Source organism: Lygodium microphyllum, chromosome 13 (assembly GCF_053477565.2).
Source record: "Lygodium microphyllum isolate KBCC chromosome 13, Lygodium_microphyllum_v1.1.10, whole genome shotgun sequence".
NCBI classification, from domain to species: Eukaryota; Viridiplantae; Streptophyta; class Polypodiopsida; order Schizaeales; family Lygodiaceae; genus Lygodium; species Lygodium microphyllum.
In genome coordinates, this window is record NC_141147.1 from 64,148,849 (window position 1) to 64,175,493 (window position 26,645).

General features: G+C 46.3%; 1 protein-coding gene across 7 annotated transcripts in view; it reads right to left on the reverse strand.

Moving 5' to 3' along the window:
* LOC148026705 (uncharacterized) overlaps window positions 1-26,645 on the reverse strand; it is a 224,645-nt gene that overhangs the window by 106,615 nt on the left and 91,385 nt on the right. For 5 of the 7 annotated variants that reach the window (XM_087691187.1, XM_087691188.1, XM_087691192.1 and 2 more), the window contains one exon: window positions 23,656-24,117. The exons of 1 other annotated variant lie outside the window; for it this stretch is intronic. In XM_087691187.1, coding sequence (XP_087547313.1) covers window positions 23,656-24,117 — 462 coding nt within the window. Of the gene's footprint in view, window positions 1-23,655; window positions 24,118-24,580; window positions 24,774-26,645 lie in introns of those variants that run through there. One more of the 7 variants, XM_087691191.1, reaches the window with a different exon arrangement.

Here is a 26,645-nt window from a genome sequence, read left to right on the forward strand (position 1 = left end):
TGGGTTCCCTGCAATAGACAAAGTACTTTCATTGCCAGTGTGAATAGGTGTTGGAGTTGTATGGTGCATATGAAGATCTTCAAGTAACTTCCGAAGGCAGACACACTCGACTTCACAACTTTTATATACATATAGAATGACTTATGAATGTGGAGAACATTGCTCTATACTCAACTTCACAACTCAAAGTAGAAACTATAGTTTGTTTCTTGCTAAACCAAGAAACAAGAGATGTACCCAAGAATAAAAAATTGCCACTCCAATCCAATCACTATCAGAATATCCATGCAACAAGAGTGAACAATCAGCCTTGTAGAAAAGGCCAAGATCCCCGGTGCCTTTAAAGATACTGAAAGACACACTTCACTCCCTACCAATGAAATACTAAAGGGGTTGTGCATAAATCTATTCAACTAGGAGGTAGCAAACTAAAGATTAGGCCTTATATGTAAGTTACACACATCGCTTCGGTTGAAAAACTCCCCGCCATTGCGACACAATGCTGCCCCATCTCGACTGTCGACTGCGCCATTGACTGTGCCATCTCCCCCCCCCCCCCCCACCAATGCCAGTCTTCTTCCCCCGTCTCGATTGTCGACTGCGTCATCTCCACTCCCCCCCCCCCACGCCAACGCCAGTCTTCTCCCATCCGCCTTGCGCCTTCTCGCCAGGCCTCTTCCCTCCCACCAAGCCTACGCCATCTTCCCTCCCCGCCCTGTACCTTCTCGTTAGGCCTCTCCCTTCCCGCCAGGCCTCTTCCCTCCCGCCAAGCCTACGCCATTCTTCCCTCCCCGCCCTGCACCTTCTCGTTAGGCCTCTCCCTTCCCGCCAAGCCTACCGCCTAGCCACCTGCCTTTTGCTCTCCCCCCCCCCCCCCCCCGGCGCCCTCTCACAAGGCCTACCCTTTGGACGCCCATCCTAAGCCCGTTTCCCCTCCGCCCTACCCTGGGCCACTTGCACTCCGCCTTTCCCCCTGGCCGCCCTACCAACCCCCCCCCCCCCAAGGCCTCCACCAACCCTTCGTTCGTCCCCCCCCCCCCCCCTCGTGCACATTCTCCCACCTCGAGATAACACCACGTCTTTGAAAACGAGAACAAATTTCCCCTTCCCCCCCCCCTTCCTCGCCATCGACTCCCCCCCTCCCCAAACCTCCAGTTGCTCCCTCCCCCCTGCAGCAACTCCTTCCCCCCCCCCCCCCCCCCCCGGGGGCACACAGTGTGATTGATAGGTTCCCAACAGGGACGTGCAATGGAAACCTCTGGTCAGACGCCGGCGCATTCTACAAGTGCCCCCCAGTCAAACACCTTGCACATCATCCTCTCTGAGGAACAGCTCTTAGTCGTCCTTGCCACAGAGCTGGAGTTGAAAGAAACAGCTATCTTCGGCCAGGTCGTTGGACACTTCCCATCGAGGGCCCAATTGCAGGATTGCCTCCACTCCATGCTGCACATTGGCACAACGCAGATTGTGGAGGCAATCCTCATGCGCCGAGGGATCTTCATGGATCGACTCACCTCTGTAGATGCAACTCGTGAGTTAGTGGAGAGCTCGCCCTATGCCTCCATGAAGGGGGTCATCTACATAGTTCCTTGGTATAGCGGCTTCAATCTGGAGTCATTTGCGCTCCACAATAGATTTCTCAGACACCCAATCACTTTACTTTTCCCCGGACTGGCGGTAGAGTACCGCCACTTAGTGGAGTACTTTGGACGACTCTTCGGCACAGTTCTCTCTACCTCCTTCGCGGATGCAGTGACAACTGCAGGAGTCCCAAAGGTACAAGTAGCCATGAAAGACACAAAGTGTATCCCAAAGTTCCTGGAGATCGAAGCACGTCACTCCTTTAGGCAGCAGGTCATTGTGACTGGGCAACCAAGGTGATGCCTACACTGCCACCACTTTGGGCATCAGGCAGTAGATTGTATGCGCTTTGGAGCCAAGGCGGCTTTGCCGACAAGCGCGTAGATGGACGCTGACGGCTTCACACAGGTCCACAGACAACAAAGAGGGTGACGGTAGGAGGAGCCGCACCCAGCTTCTCAAACGCAACCCCAACAGCAACGAGCAGGAGGACGAGCGACCGCCCCTAGGCAGCGCACTCCATAGCCCCCGCCCCACCCGACAAGACCACACTCCCCCACAACCACCACCCGTGCCACAGACTACCCCGCCTAAGATCCCACAGCCCCCACACCCACCTCTGAGGCTCCCTTCACTGCCCCTGGCCCACAACCACCCCCTCCAGGGCCACCAGCCCCCTCCCCACTCGCCACATACCTCCGACCATCCCACCATCCCTTGATCCTCTTCCCCCCCACCACCACCCCTGTCGAGCACCCTCCCTGATTCACACCTGTTTCAGAAGTCCCCCCCCAAGCCCACACCCCCTTCTCCCATAGGTGGCGAAGAACCACACACGCCCACATCCTCCTCGCACCAGCAAAGCTCCCCCGCCCACATAGCCACTAGCTCATCTGCCCCTGCTGCCCGTCACACTTTCCCACGACATGCACAATTATTGCCACAAGAGTTTTTCCGCAGTGGGCCATGGTCCTACCTGAGAGTTATGGAGCGCGGAGACTTCCCACTATCTCTAGAGGTGGGGATCTTCGTGGTTCGTAAGTTAAGGAGGGGCATGGTCCATCTAATAGCACCACCCGATGGACCAAACTACGCATTTTTCTTTCAATCCTCTCACTCAGGGGATTGGACGATGACAAATTGAGAAGTTGAAGAGTCAGGTGGCGGACCACGTCTCCCAATGGATGGGAGAAAAAGGACTACCACTGTCTGCACAACACTAGCCTGGTTGCATGATGGACATTGACTACTAGGCCAGAGCCAACGTACCACACTTGAGCATGATCTTTCGAGCCCCCCGCACAGTGGAGAGCTCCGAGGGATGTGATCGAGTGGCCCCTAGCACAAGCGGCCTGTTTGTACCAGTGTACAGAGTCACGACTCTCAACATGGCTGATAGACGCATTGATAGTACCACCGCGAGCATCTATCACCCCTTTGGTCCGGCCGAGGACCACCATGGGGGACTGGAGTTCGCCGTCCAGACCTATGGCAATGCCTACTTGCATGCCCCATAGATTTTCCTCCTCATCAACAGCCTCCACACCAAACAGATGATTGTCCGATCAGTCTCAGGTTTTCCCATGAGCTTACACCTTGCACGTGGTTCCAGGAAGTTGATAGTTCGGTAGCAGCTGTAGCCTGCCCTTGCCAGACGGATAGACATCTTACTTCTACAAGAGCACAAGCTCACTCCCACCCAGGCCTAGCGGGTTGGGAAGGTACTCTCGGGCGGCTCGCACACCTACTGTGAGCACGCCATAGGAGCCCACACGAGTGGAGGCGTATGCACCTCTATTGGCCCGAGTCTCACTGCATGTGTACGAGATCACGGAACGATAGTGGCAGGGAGGGTTCTATGAATTAGATTGGATATTGGGGACTCGTGCCTTGGAGTCCTCAATGTCTATGCCCCTAAGGAGATTAGGGCACGCAACAGATTTTAGGTGGAGATCGCAGATGGACTCCCAGAGGTGGACTCCTGGATCATTGGAGGAGACTTCAACAACCTAGAAGCTTTGGAGGACCAACAAGGCAAAGGTAGAAACTACCATGACATGGCTCGGGAAAAGCAAGAGGCATGGGGGGTCTTTCTACTGGCGGTAGGAGAGTGCGATGCCTGGAGAGACCTTGCCTTCCACAAGAGGGAGAGGTCGCTAGACTTCTCTTAGGGATACACGCGGCTAGGTGGAGTCTTGCTGGAGCGGTTGGACAGGTTTTATGTGGGAGAGTGGGATGGCTATCGTGGAGGCCAAATTGGGCAGTTGGCAAGCACCACGTTGTCCGATCATTGCCCTATTCTCCTGACACTAGATCCCCCAGCATCTTCCCTAGATAGACGAGCTTGTTAGATCCCTAACTTGATCTATAGGAGGGAGGAGGTGGCGAGACGGATTGAGCAGGTTTAGACCAAGGAGTGGGGCAGGAGGGACCGGGTCGCAGAGGATGTTGCAGAGGCCCTAGCCGATTTGAGTAGAATCTGCCAAGAGGTAGCCATACAAGCTAGGCAGCAGAGCTCGGAGGAGGAGAGAACACTCCGGCAGGACCTTGCAACCATGCAAAGATTATTATAGGAGGCACCAAGGGATCCCACCCTTCACACACAGGAGGTGTGCGCGCGAGAAGCCATTGCTAGAGACAAGTGCTTGGATTTCTCTTTCCGCACCTCAGCAGCTTTCTGGGCACGAAAGGGAGATATGATGTGCAAGTTCTTCCAAGTGCACCAGCCTTGCTCCTTAGGAGAGCAGATACGCAGCCTTCGAGATCAGTATGGGAGGACTCATTCTAGCCCAGATGAGGTGATGGAGATCACCATCGACCACTACAATCGCTTGTTCAAGCAAGAGATAGCCTCAGCTAGAGGGCAACAATGTAGACAGCAAATATGGGATCACATCCCATCCCTCGTCTCACAGGAGATGGGGCGCTCCCTCCTAGCCCCCTTCACAGAGAAGGAACTAGAGGAGGCTTTCCATACACAGGACAGGCAGAAATGTCCGGGAGAGGATGGCCTCTCTAAGGCCTTCTTCACTACCTACTGGGAAGTGGTGAAGGGCCCCCTATTGATGGCCTTCCGAGAGATCTTCACTTCAGGACAAATGCCAAGGAATCTTTCGGCAGGCCTTATCAATCTTCTCCCCAAAGGGGGAGACCAGTTGGAGCTTTCCCAGTGGAGAACGATCACATTATTGTCAGTGGCCTATAAGGCACTGGCAAAGATGATTGGTAGACAACTACGTCCCATGCTGCCAAACATCATCCATGACACAGATAGGATTTGTCCAGGATAGGAGCATCCTGGACAATGTATTCACCATCTTTGAGGAGGCGACAGAGTGAGCTCACCACAATGGGCAGAGATTGGCCGTAGTACTCTTGGATTTTTAGAAAGCTTATGACAAGGTGGACTGGGACTTCCTCAGGCTTGGATTCGCGGGGTCTCCAGACTTTACAAATCACCCACCAGCAGGGTTCTCATAGGTGGCAAGCATGGGGAGGACTTTCGGCTAGACAGATCAGTACGGCAGGGCTGCCACCTGGCCCGGTACCTGTTCCTACTCATTGCAGAGGCAATGTCCTATTTTCTCAAGTCACGTGTGAGCGGATTACACAGAATCCGACTTCCAATGAGAGAGGAGACTTAGTTGTTAAACTCAAAGTATGCAGATAACACAACACTCTACATAGAGGACGATGAGCTGATGCTGGAGAGAGTGAGGCTGGCTCTTGAGGTATTCTGTCTTGTAGCAGGAGCAAAGATCAACTAGTGAAAGTCGGTGGGTTTCCTCACAGACCCGGACTCTAGCACGGAGTGGGTTGTCCACCTAGGATTTAGATGAGTCAGCAGAGGGCAGACCGTCCCGTACTTAGGGTTCTAGGTGGGACTTGACATCACCTCCGCCCAACAGTTTCTTCTTGTCCTTGAGTCTATTCGGAGGAAGCTAACCTACTGGAGAATGGCTCGCCTCTCACTAGCTGGCCGAGCCCTAGTGGTCAACCAGGTCCTCCTAGCGACGGCCGAGTGTATTGCCTTGTGTTGGTGCTTCTCCTCATCCTGCGTAGTGCAGCTTCGCCGCCTAGTGCGAAACTTCCTTTGGTTAGGGTCAGATGGTTCTAGAGATTCCAAGGCCAAGGTGGCATGGGCGACCATCATATGGCATCGGTCAGAGAGAGAGCTTGGGAATATAGACCCAGAGTATCTAAGTATGGCCCTCTTGGGCAAGCTAGTTGTCCGCGGCCTCGCACCACGAGGACAGACCTGGAAGGTTTTATTGCAAGAGGGTCTTCAAGATTGTAGACCGAGACTTGGCAGTGAGTGGAGGCCGTCCCTGAGATGGATCTTCACGTCAGCCCAGATCACCCTTTCTACGCAACTTACTCCATGTGTGGCAGGGCCTCCGTAAGGCCCTAATCCAGAGCCCCCCAGGCTGCCAGGAGGAGATAGACCGTCAGTCGGTAATCTAGAATCCCCAGATCAAAGATCGGGAAGGGGCACAGACTGGCAAGCGCCCCCACATCCACTGGGCTGGTTGGTAGGCTGGCCCGCCAGCTCGTACCATCAGGACTTGGTGGGAGGCATACAGGATGGCGAACGAGGAGGTGCTACAGCGAGTATCAAGCTGCCAAAGAGGAGTGGAGTTGAAGAGAAGGGAGATAGACGTAGCAATGCCTCTGGAGTGGCTTGCTTTCTCAATATGTGTGCCGATAGAGCCCAAGGAGGTATGGGTTGCTAGGTTTTCACCAGCAAGCATCCCTCTACAGGTGGCAGGTAGAGTGGTCGGCGCCTCGCAGGGGACTCTCTTCACCGTTCTAGAGGGGGGGGGGGGCAGCACGATAGAGCCCAAGGAGGTATGGGCTGCTAGGTTTTCACTAGCAGGCATCCCCCTATAGGTGGCAGGTAGAGTGGCCGGCGCCCGCAGGGGACTTTCTTCACTGTTCTAGAGAAGGGGCGTTTGGCCCTTGACAAAGGACAACAGGATGAGCGGATAGCTACCCTTTCGTGGAGGAGGATTCGGGTGGTGGGCCTTCAAGGGGGAAGAAATGGCGACTGGACCCCTATGTTTTCTAGAAGGAGCTTAGAGAGTGGCATCTTTGGATCTGGAAGGGCAAACCACTTGATGAGCTGGAGTGGGATCTAGGAGAGTGGCTATGTCCGGCCACTGCGGTCGCCAAGAAGCCATCCAAGTTCTTGGAGTGCACTACCAGGATTGGCAAACACGTATTAATGCAGGAGGATATGGATTGGGCGTCGTCACGTAGCAGGCATTGGGCGGAGCACAGCATCACGGAGCCTTTCCGACGGACCTTCTAGCGCCGCCTATGGGATACCTTGAGACCGAGGAGGGTATAGTATTTATTATGGCTGGTGCACATGGAGACTTGGTGGTGGGAAGTTGGCTTGCCCAGATGCAAAAGGAGAGAGGTAGTAAGCGCTGCACACAGTGGCTTCGAGAAACCCCAAAGCACTGCCTTTGGTCATGTAGGAGGCGCAGCTCGTGTGGAGAGGAGCATGCCGCATCCTTCGCCGTATAGCACCCAACCTTGGTTGCATCTCATGGGGAGCTTTCTACTGGCAAGCAGTCAGCCAGGGCCGTCACCTTCTATATGAGGCCGAGATGCAGGACGCGATATTCATCATCGAGGCAGGGTCCTGCGCAATGGTCGGTTTGGAGGCTCTACCCATCCGCTATGTAATGGATCCCACAGTGGACCGCTCTGAGGTATGGGAGATCACAGGGAGTCTTACTGGATGGCATATCTGGAAGGCGCGGTGTTAGGAGGCTTTCAACAAAGACAAACTTTCAGTACAGGCGACCTTAGCAAAGCTTGGACCTCCATCATCCACTCCCTCCGCGCCCGGTGGGATTAGATGCAGGGCGAGTCCAAGGCTCGTCAGGAGCTCCGTTGTCATTTCATGCGTACTTGGGGTGGCCAAGACCTGTTTTTCGTAATTCAGGCAAGCAACCCCAAATGGCAATACACCCCCCCTCCATGGCTTCTTGCCCCCATCTTCCCCCCACACCACCTTAAGAGGCTTGTATACATGATGTACTTGTGACTTGGCATCAGGTCCACCTAGTCTGTTGAGCATGAGCACTCCGTTGTAATTAGTTTTTTTTTTTAGTAATATAATCAGCTACATTTCATTTGCAAAAAAAAAAAAGATTAGGCCTCATGTGGCATAGATAAATCAAGCATCCAATAGCCTATTGATATAAGGTAGCGTCAAAGGATCTGCTACCATTATCAAAAGTGAATCTAAAACTGGGCTCCAAGGCAGTAGACATGGGTTTGTAATCCTCAAATTAAGAGTGTCAAAGTTGCTATCCAATATAGTTGGGTTGTGTCATAATGATGCCCCCCTCAATGGTGGCAAATTGGATACCCAAGTAAGAGTCAAGTAAACCAAGATCTTTCATAGCAAAGGTCTATTGTAAATCAGCCTTAAATACTGCAATTTGACCAACATTGGTCCTAGTGACAAGCATGTCATCAATATAAAGTACAAGAATAATAAAATCAAATCCTTGATGTTGAATGTGTACCAAGATGCAATAAATCAGAATATGTGAGATCATACCAAGCCCGTAGAACTTGCTTTCAACCATACAAAGCCTTCTTGAGATGACAAACTTTGTGCTCGAAGCCTTTGATTTCAAATCTTGGAGGATGAGTAGCATACGCTTCTTCAATAAGATGTCCATGCAGAAATGTCATCTTGATGTCCAGTTGATGTAACTCCCAATGAAGTAGGTAGCAAGGGCAATACTACTCCCAATGGTAGTGATGTGAGAGGTAGGAGTGCAAGTCTCCTCAAAGTCCATTCCTTGTTGCTAGGCATAGTCCTTTGCAACAAGCCAGGCTTTGTACCTCTCAATAGAACCATTTGACGTCTTTTTAATTTTATAAACCCATTTGGTACCTATTGCTCGCTTGCCATGAGGTAAGTCGCATAGCTCTAAAGTGTCATTCTGATGGATGGAATCACTCTCTACCTTTATTGCTTCCACCCAATGATCATCTCAAAGAGCATCTTTATAACATAGAGATTCTTCATTGCATGCCCATCAATGCACATGCAAGAAGATTACCTTGTTCCTTACAAGCCGAGGCTCATGTGTGGGCAGCCAAAAGAAGAGGCTGCTCGCTACCGCGAAGAGTATCTAGTACCCAATGAGGGCCTCTTTTAGCTTGCTGAATTTCATCCCTTGTGTACTCCAAGTGAGTAGGCTGTCAAAGATGTCTAAAGCATCAATAATAGGCTATTTCTGACAGTTCAACGACGAGTTAGAAGCATTTTCAGCAAAAATAATATCTTCACTCACAATAATCTTGCTTGTAGAGGGTTGATAAAGGTAATACTCTTTGATTTCAACACTATATCCAATAAATATACAGCAAACAACCTTATCCTCCAAGTTGTGCCTTTTCCGAGAAGATAGGTGATTATATGCCAATGAGATGGAAGTCCTCATATAAGAGAGAGAAATCTTGGAGCCATTCCATGCCTCATAAGGAGCGATGGTATGCTAAGCTCATGTGACACCTATTCAAAATATAACTGGCACATAAAACAGCATCAAACCAAAAAGAATTAAGTAAATTCCTACTCTTTAGCACGCATCTTGCCATCTCCATGAGTGACCTATTCTTCCATTCTACTACTTTATTCTACTGTGGGGAGTAAGGGACGGTGCATTAATGATGAATACCTCAAGATACAAGATACTTTCAAAACTGTTTGGAAAGATATTTATCCCCCCCCCCCCCCCCCAAATCTATCAATACAAAGGCTCCGAATACAAAAGTTGCATTGGTTCTCCACCATGGCAATAAAATTCTTGAAGCAAGAGAAGCTTGCAAACTTACACTTCAGCCCGTATACCCAAGTGAATCTAGATTTGTCATCAAATAAACTTGACAAAATATAGGAATCCACCAAGAGATTTGGTCCACTTAGGACCACAAACATCACTATGAAGAAGATGCAAAATAGATGGAGAATGAACGTGAGAATCCTTAGGAAAGGAAAATCGATGCATCTTACCAAATATATCGCCTTCACAAATATGATTCAATGGGAAGTGAATTTTTGGAAGATCTCTATCCATGTCCTCTCATTGGAGCTTCATCAATGCTCGATAGTAGTGTGGCCAAGCCTCTAATGCCACAAATGTGTATCATGGAAAGATTCACTTGTTAGTAAGACACTATCAATAGGATTTTCAGCAAGCTGCTAATCATATGTATCAAGATGATAGAGGTCTTTAGTAACGGTGCCTACCAAGAGAATGGAAGAAGAAACTTCATCATCATGTACCACACATCACGGGCCATCGAAAATGATGCAAAACCCTAAAGTTGCAATGGTTGAGACAAAAATAAGATTCTTCTTTATGCCAGGCACATAGAGAATATCGTGCAATGTCAAAGGAGCGACAAAAATAAGATTCTTCTTTATGCCAGGCACATAGAGAATATCGTGCAATGTCAAAGGAGTGCCCAAAATAGAGACAAGCTCCACCTGATCAATGCCTTTCATTGCATAAAAAGCATTGTTAGCACACGATTGTGTCCCCTTAGGTATGTGTGTGTGTGTGTGTGTGTGTGTGTGTGAGAGAGAGAGAGAGAGAGATAATGCTTGACAAGAGAGAGAGAGAGAGAGAGGGGGGAGAGAGGGGGGAGAGAGAGAGAGAGAGAGAGAGAGAGCGCGAGATCTGACGATGGCGTCCCTGCGTCGCGCCGTCCTGCCCTCGCCTGATCCTGCGCGCCCGCTTGTCCCCTTCATCTGCGCTGTCGCAGCGTGAAGTCGTGTCCCTCTCCCTCGAAGCGCCCGTGTTCCGCCCTGTTGCTGCCCGGCGTGACGTCCCGCCCAGTCGCTGACGTGCCCAGTTGCTGCTCGCGTTCCGCCCAGTCGCCTGCAGTCCTGTGCCTCCTCGACCTTCTTTGTGCTTGTTCCCTGCGCCGCTAACGACATCCATCGCGACCTGTTCTTCACGCCCTACGCCTGCCGCCGCCTTCTTCGCTTGGCGCCCTGTCCACCACCGCCTCTGGCGCCCTGCTTTAAACGCCCTGTCCACGGTCGCCCTTGCTGCCCTGTCCCTTGACCTCGACGGATTCCTGCCCGGCACCTCAGCCTGTCCCGTCGACCTTCCGCCCCTGCACGGTGCCAGGTACAGCTCAGCTTTTATTAGCTGTCTTTGCAGAATACACCCCTGGACAGCGCATCTGTACAGACCAGCGGGCGAGAGACAGGGTCAGTCCTCCTTCAAGATCAAATTGTCATACGATGGCTGGTTTGGATCTGGATTTCATCGACCAAACAATGGCAGCACTTGGCCCGGATTCTGATGCCGAGGAACCTGAGGACATGGTTCCGTGCAATGAAGAGATGCCCCCTGGTCCTGATATTCAGCCTGCGGGTAAACGTCCCAAGCATACTCCAGAAGAGATAGGTGTTCCTCAGGATTGTTCGTATGCTCAGGTTGCCTCGGATCCTGTGGACTCCCAGGATGTTGACTGGGAGCATTTGCTGGAATTTGCCAACACGTTGCTTGGCGATTACGTTCAACATAATCAGGAAGCCTTTTCCGACTCAGCGCCTGAAGATGTTCTAGACGCCACCGTGGACCCAAAAACTGTCCTGCGCTCCTTTTCAGTATTTTATGATCGCGCTGTGATACTCTTCTTCACTGGTCGAGTCCCCCTGCTTTCCCGTATTCGCCAGTGGCTGCACAGTCTGCTCCAAGGGGAATGTGTTGAAGAGATTTTTGTTGGCTCCCGGGGGTTTTTTGAGGTTCTGTTGAAATCAGAGACGCACTGTGCTGCTCTCCTGTCTAAACTGCCTTTATTTTTTGAACGCCGGTTGGTTCATGTGGTTCCATGGCGTCCAATGGCAGATTTCCAACGTCTGCTGCAACGTGAATGCCCTGTATGGGTAGAAGTGGAAAATTGCCCGGCTGTTTATTGGCCACTCTTGAAGGATGCTATGGCCGCGGTGGGCACTGTTCTCGTCCCTCCCAGTCTCCGGACAGTGAATCGCAACCGCTTGTGTATGCTATGGGACACTGCAAGAAAAAGGCCTGCTTGGTTGCGCCTTAATTGCTCGGGCATGCATCCGTTACACTTTCGATTGAAATGGGGCAATTTCGCAGGGCATTGCTTTTCCTGTGGACAGTTGGGGCATTTCATGGCTGAATGCCCGGAACAGCAACATACCTCCGATGTTGGCCATGCAGCGCTGCCCACGGAAGATATGGTGTGTGATGCCCCGTCACTGGATACTATCCACCAGCCCCAAGTTCAGGCTAAAGGTAAACAACAGCTTTCGGGTCTAGATTCCCGTGCCACTGATTGGGTGGAAGTACGAGCAAAAAAAGGCAACAGGGTTGTTGCTGGCATGGAAAATACTGTGTCTACTCCCTCACAAGATTCCATGCGTACATATATGCGCCGGAAGGAAATGTTGTCTTCTGAGCGCGCTGCCCCTGCTATGGTTTCCTCTGCCCCACGTCATCAGCCTGCCAGGAAAATGTATTCAGATCGTCCAAAGGGTCCCCCTGCTAAGCTGGCGTTTGATGCCAGAGGTAATGTCATTACCCCATGGGACCGTCGTTACCCCCGCGTCAACCCCAAGCCAGCAGATATGCCGTCTACTTCCAAATCTGGTCCTCAGAACTCTTTTGCTGTGTTGGCGGATTTCTTGGACGAGGGAGTCCTGGACATTCTTGCTGACAAGGTCAAATCAAGGCAAGCGGTGCCTCGTACATGATTTGGTTTTAACTACACATGAAAATAGCCACGTGGAATGTGCGAGGCATTTGTTCTCGCCACAAACAACATGCCATGTGGGCGGTATTGCACGAAAATCAGTGGGATGTCCTGTGCGCTGTTGAGCACAAGAGTCACGGTGAAGCCGGAAAAGTAGTGGATTGCAATGGCTTTCGACTGTTCTATGCAGGGACTAAGGCCATGCATTATTCGGGGGTGCTCATGATTGTACATGACAAATATCAGCCTATGCTTATTAAAAATGATGTTCATGGTCGCTTTTTGGTGATTGAAATTTTATTCCAAGGGGAGATCTTATGGTTACTCGGCCTCTATGCTCCGAATGATTCGTTATCTCGTCGGGAGCTTTGGCAGACTTTGCAGACCTCCTTGTCACTTGGTAGACGAGGCTTCTTCATGGGGGATTTTAATATGTGTGTGGATTCTTCCCAGTCCACATCGGAGCATTCGGTGATGGACGCTCCTGAAAGTCGTATGTGGCATGAGTTGGCTCTTTCTGTTCTTAAGCAAGATCTTTGGTCCTGGCTACACCCGTCTTCTACAGGGTTTACTTTCCATTCGGCTCAGTATGCAACAACATGGTCACGACTGGATCGTATGTATATCATGCAGAATGATGACTTTCTTCCTGAGATGCTCGACATCAAAGTGTTGCAGCAATATGCTTTGTCAGACCATTTCCCTCTGCAGCTTGAGCTGCATGCACAACCCATTGCACCTTTCAAGCGATTTCTGGACCGACTCCCTTTGCGCTTCAACTCATCTTACCTGAAGCATGCACTCTTTCAGGGCTATATGCAGCAATTGATTGACCGATTTCTCTTGGACTTCTCTTCTCAGGGCACTGCGTCTTTTGAAAGATTGCTCTCTAATGTACAACGGATTGCTCGACAGTATGGGATTTATCATGCCTCTCTTTGTCGACAGCGTCGCAAGGCAGCAGAGGATCTGCTGGCTTTGGTTCGTTCTCTGCTGGTCGACACTCCGGATGATGCATTTCTGCTTGCACTAGACATGCGGGTGGCTGATCTTATTAAAGCTTTCCAATTAAAATCATATCAGCAGGCCAAATTGCAACATCTGACAGAAACTTTGCAAGATAGTGCATGTCAGACCCATAAGTTCTTTCGAGCGCTCCATGCCTCTCCTGCTCGAGAAAATATGACCAGACTGGAGGATGTAGAAGGCCACCTTATCCTGGATCCGCAGACTATTGTGCATATGTGCAGAAATTATTTCCATGACCTTCTCGGTTCCACCTCTCCCCCTTCGGCCCAAATTACTCAGGCCCGTTCAGCTTTTTATGACCTGGTCCGTAATCAGCTTCCGCAGGACATGCAAACTACTATGGAGTCCGATATTTGCGAGGCAGAGGTTATGGACGTCTTGTTACACTTACCCAAGGATAAAACCCCGGGTTGGGATGGTCTCACTAATGAGTTCTTTGAAGCTTTTGCTACCCAACTGGTGAAACCTTTGCAGGCCTTGTTCCAGCAGGTGTGGGAAACGGGGATCATGCCTTCCTCATGGAAAGAAGGCCTCATTAAACTGCTTCCAAAAGTTCCTTCGCCATCTAAGTTGACACAGTGGCGCCCAATTTCTTTGATGGGCTCAATATACAAAATCTTTTCCAAAGTAATGGCGAATCAGCTCCATAAGCATCTCCTGGCCATTGTGCACCCTCTACAGTATGGTTTTATTAAGGGCCGAAATATCCTGCACAATGTATTGAATGCTCAACTGGCAATTGATTATGCCAGGCATTCCAATCAGGAAGTCGTACTGATTCAACTGGACGTGGAAAAGGCTTTTGACTATCTAGACTGGTCCTTCGTTGCTGAACTTATGTCTGCTATGGGCTTTGGTCCGCGGATGTCTAGTCTCATATACACTATCAGCACTGCAGCGTCTTCGCGGGTCATGCTGAACGGAGGTGTTACTGAGCCCGTTGTCCTTGCCCGCTCTATCCGGCAAGGATGCCCTTTGAGCCCTCTATTTTTTGCCCTTGCCACACATCCAGTTCTTTCGATGTTATCTCATATGGCAGCCTCTTCTCAGTTGGCAGGACTGTCACTTCCCACAGGACAGCACTTCATTGGCCAATCCCTGGCGGATGATACTTTTATGATTTTGCGTGCGGACAGGGATAACCTTCGAAGAGCCTTGGATGTTTGGGCCCTTTTTGGTCAGGCGTCCGGCCTTCGCATCAACGCACTCAAATCAGCCATTCTCAGCTGCACGGAGTCCGATTTGCACTCCTTGGACTGGCAGGGTCTGGTTGTTCCTCGTGGCTCCATCGTCAGGCACCTTGGGTACCCTTTGGGTGTGGATGTTCCCCCAAAGCAACTGCTGCAGTGGATTTCTCAGAAAATGGTGGCTAAGTTTATGTATTGGAAATCTCAAGCCTGGCCTTTCCATGTTCGTCTCAAAGTGGCCCAGACTATTATGTTGCCAATGCTCACATATTTCTTACCTTTGTTGCCCTGGACTACTACGACTCTCAATGCTCTTACTCAGTCCATTCGTTTCATGCTATGGAAGAAAGACTCATTGCATGCAGGTATTTCTTGGATCTCTTGGTCGCATGCGTGCACTCCTAAACGCATGGGTGGCGAAGCTATTTTAGATGCCCAAACTCACATGCAGGCACTCCGTTGGTCGCTTTTCCGCGCCATGTGCTCGGATCATCATCCATGGGTCGATATAGCCCATTATTTCCTTGAGGGCCAGGGGCTTCAACATGGCAATACCCAGATCCGGAGTTCTTGGTGGCATGTTCTTAATGCTGATTCGCGGTTCTCCAGCTCTTCTTCGTTGCTGCTCACTCATTTGGTGTGTTCTTGGAAACACGTCCTCCAGAAGGCCCAGTGGCATCCAGCGGAGGATCGCTTGGCTGCTAATTCTTTTCAATTGGAGTTGCTGGCAGTTTCCCGTTTACTTGCATGGGAAGGTAAACAGGACCTCAGACCACAATTCAACCGGATGGCCCGTTTGGGTTTGTCTTCCGTTGCGGATGCCACCCTTGCCAGTCGTAATGTGCTTATATCTTTTCGTACAGCCAGGCGGCTTTTCAGGATCCCTCGTGGTTACAGGCCTTTATGGGAACAGCTTTTGCGGGTGCTCCAGTGCAGACAACCCTTTCCTGCCCTTGCTTCAGATCATCCCTGGCAGGATTGGGACCTACAAGGCCGGCTGACTTTAAGCAAAGCCTCTGCTAACCAAGTGTATCATATTCTGATTAAAGATCATCAATGGCTCGTCACCAAAGTGAATGCTTTATGGGGATTACGTAAATCCCGGTCATGGTGGAGGGAAACTGTCATGGCGGGCTGGTTGAACAAGACACCCTTCAAATGTAAAGTTTTTCTTTGGCGAATGATGGTTGGTGGTCTTCCGCTTGCTTCAGCTCTCTCCAAGCGACGAATCTCCAATGGCCACTGTTTCTTTTGCACCACTGCTGTGGAATCTGCCCGCCACCGATTTATTTCTTGCCCCATCGCAAAGAAAGTCTGGTTATTTATGTCGGCTGTCTGGCAGGGAGTGGTTGGTTCCACCCTGCGCCCCTTTGATTGGGTTTTCGGTCAGCCCAAATACCCCGCTCCTGCACAGCCACATATGAAGCTCGTGTATCATTTTCTTCGATATTGGGGCTGCTGGCATAACTGGACCGTCCGGAATGCTTTTCTTTTTGGCTCCGCCTATAATATTCAGCGGCATATTGCTAGGCTTAAGGGCCTCTTGTATTGGCAGTTGGATCTTCTCCGGCATTCTGATTTGCTCTCTAGGGAGGACTTACGCCCCTGGCATAGGGCAATTTCCTCTGCATCTTTGCCATGAAGTTGTAACTTGTAGCACTTAGAACCTCTTCACATGATGACGTAGACTGTCGTCATGTATCTTGTAATCAAGTAGTCTTGTATTTTTTTCGTAATTAATATAATTACCTTTTACGAAAAAAAAAAGATAATGCTTGACAAGAGGTGATGTGCTTAGATGCACCACTATCGAACTACCAAGTAGAAGTCATATAAGTGATAGACAAACAAGTATCATGAATAGAAGGATTATATTGACATTGAAAAAAATAAAATATAATCATTAAACTAAGTATAGTTAGCAATCTCGTGTGAGAGCAAGACTAGACTCCTCTGTAGCAATGCAATTACAATATTCAATGATGTCATGCCGCATCTTTCCGCAATAGTTACACCTCTTGGGTTTGTTGATTGTATTCAATGGAAAAAGAGGATGGGCCAGCATGGAAGGATGTCTTCAATGGAAAAAGAGTGAAAGTAGATGGATGACCAGCATGAAAGTTTGCTAACTTTTTACCAGCAAGCGTGTTTTTGACTCTTAGTTAGGCTTTTCCACACTGATGGGTGAAAAAGGCATGTTCAGTCGCCATAGTGGAATTGCATTTGAGACAACTTTGTTCTTCTTGCAACAAAAGAGATGCAAGTTGGTCAAAACTATAGGTAACTTGCTTGCCCATAGTTACCAACCACAAAGTATTAGCAAAACCTTTATATGATTCCAGTTGGCCATTAAGAGTGATGGAAACAAGATGGTTATCTGGGACCACTTCACTAATATTTAATGATCTCTCGATAAGAACTTTAATGCTTGTAAGAAAAGCATCCATATTACCTCCTCCTTCCATGCAAACATCTTGCATTTGCTTACATAGGTAAGCAATACGAGGCTGAATGCACACTTGATGCAATGATGCAAGCCTATCCCATATATCTCTGGCTGTCTTGCACGATCCAATGTGTGGAATGATAGCCCTCTTCAAGGATAAAGCGATAAGGGCATGTGCTTGGGCGTCAGGGCCATCCCATCGAATCTACTCTTGAGTGGGAGATGATGTGAAAGAGAGACGATTCGACATCATGAGCGCCACCTCTCAATGTGGAGGCAAGAGGTGGTACCGTCGTTGGAGAAGTCGGTAGTGGTGCCATTGACAATATGCCATAAATTCTTTGCTACAAAAACACATCGCATCATGTAAGCACACATTGGGTAATTGGTGCCGTTGAGCTTGTCATGAGTGCCAAGCATTACCAACAAATAATTATGATTAATGGCCATAAGTGGAAATCCGTAATAAAATAATAATTTTCCAATGAAGAGAGAGAAAACAAATGCCCAAATTTTGATAAGCCACCAATAGAACAAATGCTCACCACTTCAATAAAGTCGAATAATAACAAAAATAGTAATTTTCCCTTGCTTTCCTATTGAGCAGAGAGATGCCAAAAATAACAACTTTTAAAAATATAATATTGCCTAAACAAGCTGGCAAACAGCAATATGCTGGCATCAGAGATCAATGGCTGAGATGCTCCTATAATGTGGACACAACAGAATTTCTGAGAATTTGCACAATAAATGCACCAAAATAAGAGAATTTGTCTTCAAGTTTGGGAGAAAACAGGACCAGCAGCTACGTAATATGACTCTTGAGCTTGTTGAGGCCAAAGTGATTGAAGCCCCAAAATTTTGGCATTTGGCATCGTTTGGGTAAGAATTCACAAAAGTAATATGACTCAACAGTGACATTTCGCATCGTTTGGGTAAGAATTCACAAAATTTGATGGAAGCCCCAAAATTTTGTGAAGATGGGATGCAAATTGAGTAAAATTTGGAAAAAATGTCAAATTTGTGCTTGAGAGAAGAGTTGGATATGAACAGGGGCTTGTTGGTGTCTAAGGGATAATAGAAAAAAATGACTTTTCAATGAAATTTGAGCATTTTAACTATCAAGCGTCAACAGGTTGAGGATGTGGCAGCTCATATGTGGGCAATGACAACACATCAGCATTTGTCGACTACAAGGCAAAAAGGTGACAAGATCCTCCACAATAGTCCGCATCAACTGGACAAGGTCAATGTGATGGTCAGTAGGCGTGAGAGCTGTGTGGCATGTCTGATTCAAGATGCACATCACGAACAATAGGAAGCCATGTACATGGCTAACAGGGTAGGCGACTTATTCACAATTAGGGATAGTAAGTCAACGCAGCACTCAATGGACAAATGTCCTAGCTGAGTCACATGGCACAAGCCAAGCAAAAGGTGTCAGTAATAACAGTTGGTTGTAGGTGACAACAGTGGCAGCAACCACAGGCTCAAGGAGGGAAACTTTGAGCTATTGCTAGGCAGAGACCAAGACAAGCTGAATCCCTACCTTGGAAGGCCAGGGCAGGAGCGACTGCTTGAGAGAGACCAAGGTGGCACAAAGGGACCTAACAGAAAAATGGACACTACTAGCTATAGGGCAGAGGCTCTGGATGTGATGAGCTCGAATGGGCAACAACAATGGTAGCATAAAATGCAAATACCAATAAGAAAATAGAGCTAGCTTGGAAGCAATGGCTCGTGGGGCAGCCGATCGAGTGGGACGAGCTCAATGGCAATGGCTAGTGGAGAATGATCATGAGCAATAGCAATGGCAAAGAAGGTAAGTGGCTCTAATATCACTATTGGCCCAAGTGAGGAGTAATTGTGTAATTAATTAATAGAGAATGAATGAGAATCAAAGAATTAATCAATGCACATGAATACTCGATCACTAATGAAAGGTGATGTATTAATGAATGAGAGAGAATATAACACTCAAGGTGATCACAATGAAAATGCCACACTTTGTGCATCATTAGCACAGAATTGTCTTTTTATAATAAAATGAAACCCTAATGGCTTAACTGCCATAGGAAATCCTAAATAAAACCCTAATCCTAGTGTCACATAGTGCCTAGCATTGAGAAATGTGCAATCACACCCACTCTATAGCCCCTTTGTAATGAACAGCAAGCAAAGGATCCCATTGCAAATAAAGCCTTAGACCAGGTCATGTATGCATGGTTTATTAAAACCATAGTTGGTGAATACTATGGTCCCTTTCCACCTTTTTCCACCTACCAATACGACCTACCGTAAGCCTATAAAAGGCACTCATCCCCACACTCATTCTATCCATCATTCTCATTCAGTTGCATTATGCTTGAATAATATGAGTTGTTCTCCTTTGTCATTACTTATGTCTAATTACGATTGTCTACTTGCTAATCAATGATCCACCCTAGCATGCATCCTCAATATTTTAACATGGTATCAGAGCTGGTTTCAATGCTAATGAGTCATTAGGCCACTAGTTAGGTAAATTAGGTTGTTACAATTTGAATTTTTGGCTCCATCCACTTTCCCATGAATCTCTCACCTACCTCCATAGCCACCCACCTTCATTGAATCTCTCAAACCACGCCATTTCAGCTCTGATTCCTTCTGAGATTATCTTCCTCAGCTCTAGGCGCAGCTGCCTATCACTTCACATGACAACATTGACCTCTCTTCACTCCAACAATGCGCTTTCACTTGCCTACTGCCTGTTTTCATCTGTTCCTCAATCGTACGCTTCACGCAGCCCGTAGACTCTACAATTTTGATCCGAATCATAGGGCTTTCAAAGCCACACCTCTAAGCTACCTACTCACCAAAAATCTTGGCCGATGATCGCTGTATCGAGCCACAAGGGAAAAAATATCAATCGCCTATCAAAACCCTAAAGAGGGCAGCCATAGCTATCAAACTTCAAGCTCATGCTTCACTCCTTTGGCTCAAATCAAGTCATTGACTCTCTACTCTGCCCCAACACTCAGTTTCTAGCATAGCTCTCACATCAAATAAGCAAGGAAGGGATTCAACCTTGAGATAGAACATCAAAGGCTCAATTTGCTAGTATCTCTTGATACTCACATAGTGCTTTTTGGCACTAGTGTTTCTTGTGTCTTTTGACACATTCAACTTCAAGTCTCTTACTAGTCTATTCTCACTAAATTGTTGCTGCTCTTGCCAACAAAATGGGCAAAGTTTCACCCTCATGCGGATTCACTGGTGTCCGGTTTCACACATGGCAAACAAGAATCAAACTCATCCTAATGAAGAAAGACTTGTGATCAATCACAAGTGGTCAAGAGAAGAAACCAAGGGAAGCTACACTCTAAGTAATATGGGATAAAAATGATGATAAGGCTCAAGCTATAATCAAGCTCGAACTTGATGATATATTTATCATGTTGATGATTGTGAAACCTCTGGAGTAGCATGGGATCAGTTAGAAACCTTGTTTGGAGCTCACTCCAAATCCTCCAAATATGGTTTGCTAATTGAATTCTTTAGGCTTGATATGAAAAGTAGTACCTCACTTGCAACTCATTTGAATTATATGGAAAGCTTGTTGACACAACTTGTAGGAATCAACTTGAAGATGGACGAAGACATTTGCATTGAAGTACTTCTCAAAAGTCTTCCACCTGAGTATGATAATGTACTTGTCTAATGTTCTTACCATAAGCTCTTGTACTCCTCATGTAACCTTTGCACACTACAACCTCTACATACTTAGTGAGGCCTTGTGGCAGCCTTTAACTATATATGGTTGTTTTTTTTTCCATGTCTACACTTAGCAAGGTTCTACTCATGATAGCCTCTATATACTCATTGTTTTTCTTGGTTGTAATTGAGGAGAGGTGTTGAGAAATGTGCAATCATACCCACTCTATAGCCCCTTTGTAATGAGCAGCAAGGCAAAGGATCGCATTGCAAATAAAGCCTTAGACTAGGTCATGTATGCATGGTTTATTAAAACCACAGTTGGTGAATACCATGGTCCCTTTCCACCTTTTTCCACCTACCAATACCACCTACAATAAGTCTATAAAAGGCACTCATCTCCACACTCATTATATCCATCGTTCTCATTCAGTTGTACTTGCATTATGCTTAAATAATATCAGTTGTTCTCCTTTGTCATTACTTATGTCTCATTATGATTGTCTACTTGCTCATCAGTGATCCACCCTAGCATGCATCCTCAATATTTTAACACCTAGTGTCACTTAGTACCTGGGACACTAGGGGTAACAACTACATTTAATGACATTTTAATTTCCCAAGGAGCCCGGATCATGGATGATTGGATCAAAGGGCATTAACACATAGCCCATGAAATGGCCTACACTTTCTCGTGTCTTTGATCAAACAAACATTTGAGTATTGCTCAAAAAGCAACAAATATTCACAATGATAGAAGTGACATGGATGAAACATGAACAAATTGACACTCATTGTGATGCCAAAAAGAAATACGAACCGGAGTACAATCCTGAAAAGCACTAATACATTCAAGCAACTCCAAAACCACAAATAACAACTTCTCAATAAGTGATTGAGAAAGGGCCAATGCTCATATAAACAAAAATACAACCACCTTGTAGCTCAAAGATGGGTACAACAGCAGTTACCCTTGACTCTAATACCCCTAACCCAAGAGACATGGACGAAGCTCCTACAACAAGAAAGAGTCATGTTCACATAATAATTGACAAATCATATTCCACGTGGAGAGAAAAGAACCACAAGGTTCTCAATGATCAAGTTGAAACCAAAGGTTAAGAGCAAATGAAAGAATAACATTGATCTCTCAGTGGATGGAGGGTTATATCTATCATATCTATTAATATGTAAGCCACCCAAATTTGATATATCTCAAGATATAATTAGGCTTATTGGAGATGGAAATAGTAGGTTACTAAGATATTAATAATGTTGCACTCTCAACATGAAATCAAGGTTCACAATCTGAGGCAAATGCTTTATCAAAACTATTGCATGCAGCATAAGATGTTGCCAACAAGGTGTAAAATGAGTCTTTAACACAAGCTTTAAGGGTAGATTCTAAGGAAAAAGGAGGCTCTACAAAAGCATTATTCATCTAGCCATCCTTGCAGGTGCTATTCGTACAATGTGAGTTGCACGGTCTTACGGACAATGTCCAACATTGGTAACTATACACCTTTGTGAAACCCACCACTGTCTACCATTGTTAGACTAAATAATTTGGCAGGCCAATGGCTGATGCTGAGGTGGTGCAAATGCCATAAGCAAGGCTTTGATCACAGTGTCATGCCTGCAAATAAAGCAATGGCCAGGGAGGCCTCTTATCAGATTATACTGCAGAAGGAGCATAACCATTCAGTGCTCATGAATTAGTTAACTTGGGTGTATCCTCAGTGGATGTAGCCACTAATCAGATAAAAGGGACTGACAACAGTCCAAGACTGTGTAGATAACCTGCCCAACGGACAGGCCCATACTCACTTGGAAAGGAAAAACTAAGTCTATCCAATTTGTCATCAGCTGTGTAAATAATGAATCCCTTCTGTCCACTAGTCTAACTCTACTCCTGTGGAGGTGGAACTGTCTTTCAAACTCTAAAACATAACACTAGTTTCCATACAAAAGAGCATGGGATATGAACACCAGAGTCCTGGGGAAACTCCCCTGTAAGACTCTTTTGCGAGCCCTTGTGAGCATCAAGATCTAGAAACTTGCCATTTAACAAATAAGTTTGAGAATGTTGAAACCTCTCAAGTACTTCTGATGCACAGGTTGAGAGAGTATGGAACCAGTTGCAAGCATCAGAGAGCCATCATAGAGTCATGCTGACGAACAAAATGTGTGTGCGCGCAACTTTGAGAAAGAAGGGAAGAAAGAATGTCAATGCTAAGGCGAAGGAGAGAAGTGCAAGTGACTGCCATTTTAGGGCAAGTAAGGTCATTGTGTAAAGAGGAATGAATAGCAGATGCAAGCAAAATATGATGCCTACCATACAGCACCAGCTATGTAAGTGATTTCCACATGAAATGTCAAGCTGCAGAAAATGTAAGCAGAGAAGGTTGCCACAGAGAAGCATGGATAGGGGGATTGACAGATTAATCAGTGGTTGACAAGGAGAGTGGGCAATGGAAGATGTACCTGATTCTTCATGGAGTTTGGGAATCAAAACTCCATGATGTAAGGCCTACAGAAATGAAGCTGCAACTGTTGAAGCTTATCACCCAAAATCTTCCACAAAATTTAACATACCATGGTGTGTTTGAAACATCAACTTACATGTCTTAGTTGGATAATAGTAAACCTGTTATTTTGCAATGATTCAACTTTAGCAATTAGAGGTAAGGTGCGAAACTGGATGTCATATCACCCTTACAAGCAGTTAGAACATATATAATGTCAAGAAGCTGCAAAACACTTGGGATCCAAAACTGGAAATAGTATCACCCTTGCAAGCAGTTACAAAGTATCTAACATCAAGGAATTAGAAAAGAGTTAAGTTTTATGGGCATCATGAGATAATTCTTTCCATAACCAATATCAAAACAATGTTTTAACAGAACTTTGCAACTATAAACAGGAGCAAACATATCAGCACAACCTGACCTGCCCCTCGGCTGAGAGAGAACTTTTCAAAAGGAACACAGGCCTGCTGAAGGACTGGTGACATTGAACTAGAAAGTGTAGAGATGAACTTTGAAGAGGACAAAGGCTGTTTAGTACTCCTTTTTTCAGCTGCTTCCTCGGCATTCTCTTCTTCATAGGCTGCTATGTTCAAATCAAAGTTCGGGACGACTTTGGACAACTCAGGTGGCACAGTAAGACTAATCTTTAAATCATTACTCCAAAAATTCTCCACCTGCAGCTTTTGTGGCTTTGCGTTACATAATGATAAGTCAGGCCAATCACTCTCTTGCTTTCCAGCACTTGCCCCGGCACTTGCCTGCTTACTACTCATTTCTGTTTGCTGTACATCATCCACGACTATATCTCCATTGTGTGTTTCACTGGACTGTATGTCCTCTGTTACTACATGGGCATTTTGGCTCCCATTGCATATGCAAGTCCCTAAATAGCGAAACAGACAGTTAGGTAGGGTCAGCTTCCAACTTAGTCTCAGATATATATGGTTGACATGAAGATTTTAGATTCTAGTTTTGGCATTCTACTTCTAGCCTTAAGAGTAGTCCTGCACAGTCAGAGAAACAAAATTATGTGCACTGCTAGCAACTCCAAACTACCTTACACCTCAACAAAACTTGGGCTTTGACATTATACAAATGATGTCAAGAAAATTGAAATCAACTAAATTGAAGGACAAGAGAAAGAACCTCGACACTAAAATTTTGTCTTCAAAATCAAGTGTGCTACCTACTAAACCCAGTGTCACTTCAAGGATGGGTTTGAGCAAATATTACCTATGGAACACCTTTGCTAACTTTGGAGTGTGCCGAAACCAACATTCAGAAATATCTAAAAGGCAATGTTCATAAAATAACTTGTGCACACATGAAATAAACAAAATACTCACCGAACAAGAGAGCTAGAACACTCTTGCATGGTAGGCGACACATGATAGGCCCCAAAGGTTGACGCCCCTTTCAATATTTCTTTATCATCATTCAAAGCTTACACAAATCACAGGTGACTTCCTCTTACAAACCAACACTTTCTTAATACCACTGATTCTCATGTCCCTTGCTCTTGAATCAGCCCAAACTTCGTCCTTAATTGCTTTCACCAACCTTGACCAAATGCATGCCACATCTGTCCATTCCACTCTAACAAGTGTAATACATTTCAATACATGTCCTTAGTCCAATCGACTGCCAAAAGTGGCATCGGAGGTGCAAAATCTGATCCCACAGTGTTGCACACTTCAACATTCCTGCAAAACTTAGTTCCAAATTGATCTGATCTGCTTTACAAAGCCTCGGCCCTAGTCATGCATCAATCTCAACGCTTTATCATAACCTTTGCACACCCAATTCACTATCACATTGAGAAAATTCAGATCTACACTTCAGATCTAAATTGCTACCACAACAAAGGAGCATTCAATCCATGCCCGGAAACAAAGGGAATTTACTCAGATCCCCACAATACATTGCATTAGGTACTACCTTGTATTTCCCTAATTTTCACATGCATTTCAAGCCATAGAATGGCTGTATTTCAGCAATTTAACATGGCATAACTGATCCACAAGTGCAAAACTTATCACCTTCAACGTCCGCCTCCAACCAAATGTACAGTGTTCAAAATGCACATGAATACTACAGCTTGCCAAACCCTAAAAATGACGACCAATCTCACATTGTTCCTCTCACGAATAGAGGGATTTCTGACAATGAAATTGTGAGATCACCTTCTTCAAGACAAAGTTCTCCAAAAAGTGCACTAGACTTGGGATCTCAAAGGAAAAAACAGAATATCAACACGGTAGTGCTGTAATAACTTGTTTTGTTGAGAATGCAGTCAAAAACAATGGCTTGCTATAAATGGAGTTGGAGAGCACCCAATGGATTCCCATGCTGAGAGAAGATTGGTTGCTGTCTTAACTCCATACACGCTGTCAACTCATGTTTCATTGCTGAAACTGCAATTTCTTCTGCAACAAAGAAAAGCAGTATAGCCTTCTCTAAATTTGTGCTTCTCAAAACTAGAGAGAAGAAGAGCCGAAATAGCCGAGATCAATTTTTTAAATGAGTGACCACCTACATCTTCACCCAATCTCATTTTTTTATTAAGGGCTAATTGATCACTTGATCTTAATCATAAGGGAGCTATTTACTGGACTAAACTTAACCTCAAAGCATGCTTTATAACTTGAGCTGCTTATTGGGTGAAACTTTCAAATGATCATTAAACCTAGAGTGCAAGCTTTCAATTAATTAAAGTTTCACATTGCACCTTGTTCTTTTGCATTTTCCTTATACCACGTAGCCTCTGCACTTGTCCACTACATACCTAGATATCAAATCCTTCATTGCTAGAGTAATGATCACCGTGGCAAGAGCTAGGAATACCAAAATTAGAGTTCATTTAAATTAAATCATTAAGTGCATTTCTTATTCTGGTGAGATGTGCACATAGATTGGTCATTTTTAATGGTCTCTTATACTCACCATGATTCATATTCTTAAATAAAGAATGAGAACTCAAAGTACGACATAACTGTCTAGACAAGGATAGTAGCTGATTTCTTCCATTTTCTCACTGTGGAAGTCTGAATTTTCTCTCTCTTCAGCATTCTCTCTAATCTTCCAACCATCTCTAACGTTATCTCAACAAAACCCATCATTTGAGTCATCAAAGATAGAGATTTTGGTTTATCTTTGCTGTAACCCTAATTTATAGCAAAAATTACTGTCTGATGACTACCTTGGGATACGTGCTCAAGATTGGGAACCTAGGACTTCAATTCCAGAAGTTGAAATAGAAGAATTTTGTAGAGATTTAAGAGACCAACCAACCAATACAATATTTGACAATAAATTTGTCTCATAAGGAGTAGAGTGAACGCCAATCCCTATGCAAACCAAGGAACAAATTAGTTTGAAGGCTTGCCTGTATTTATAACAAGAGGCACTTGG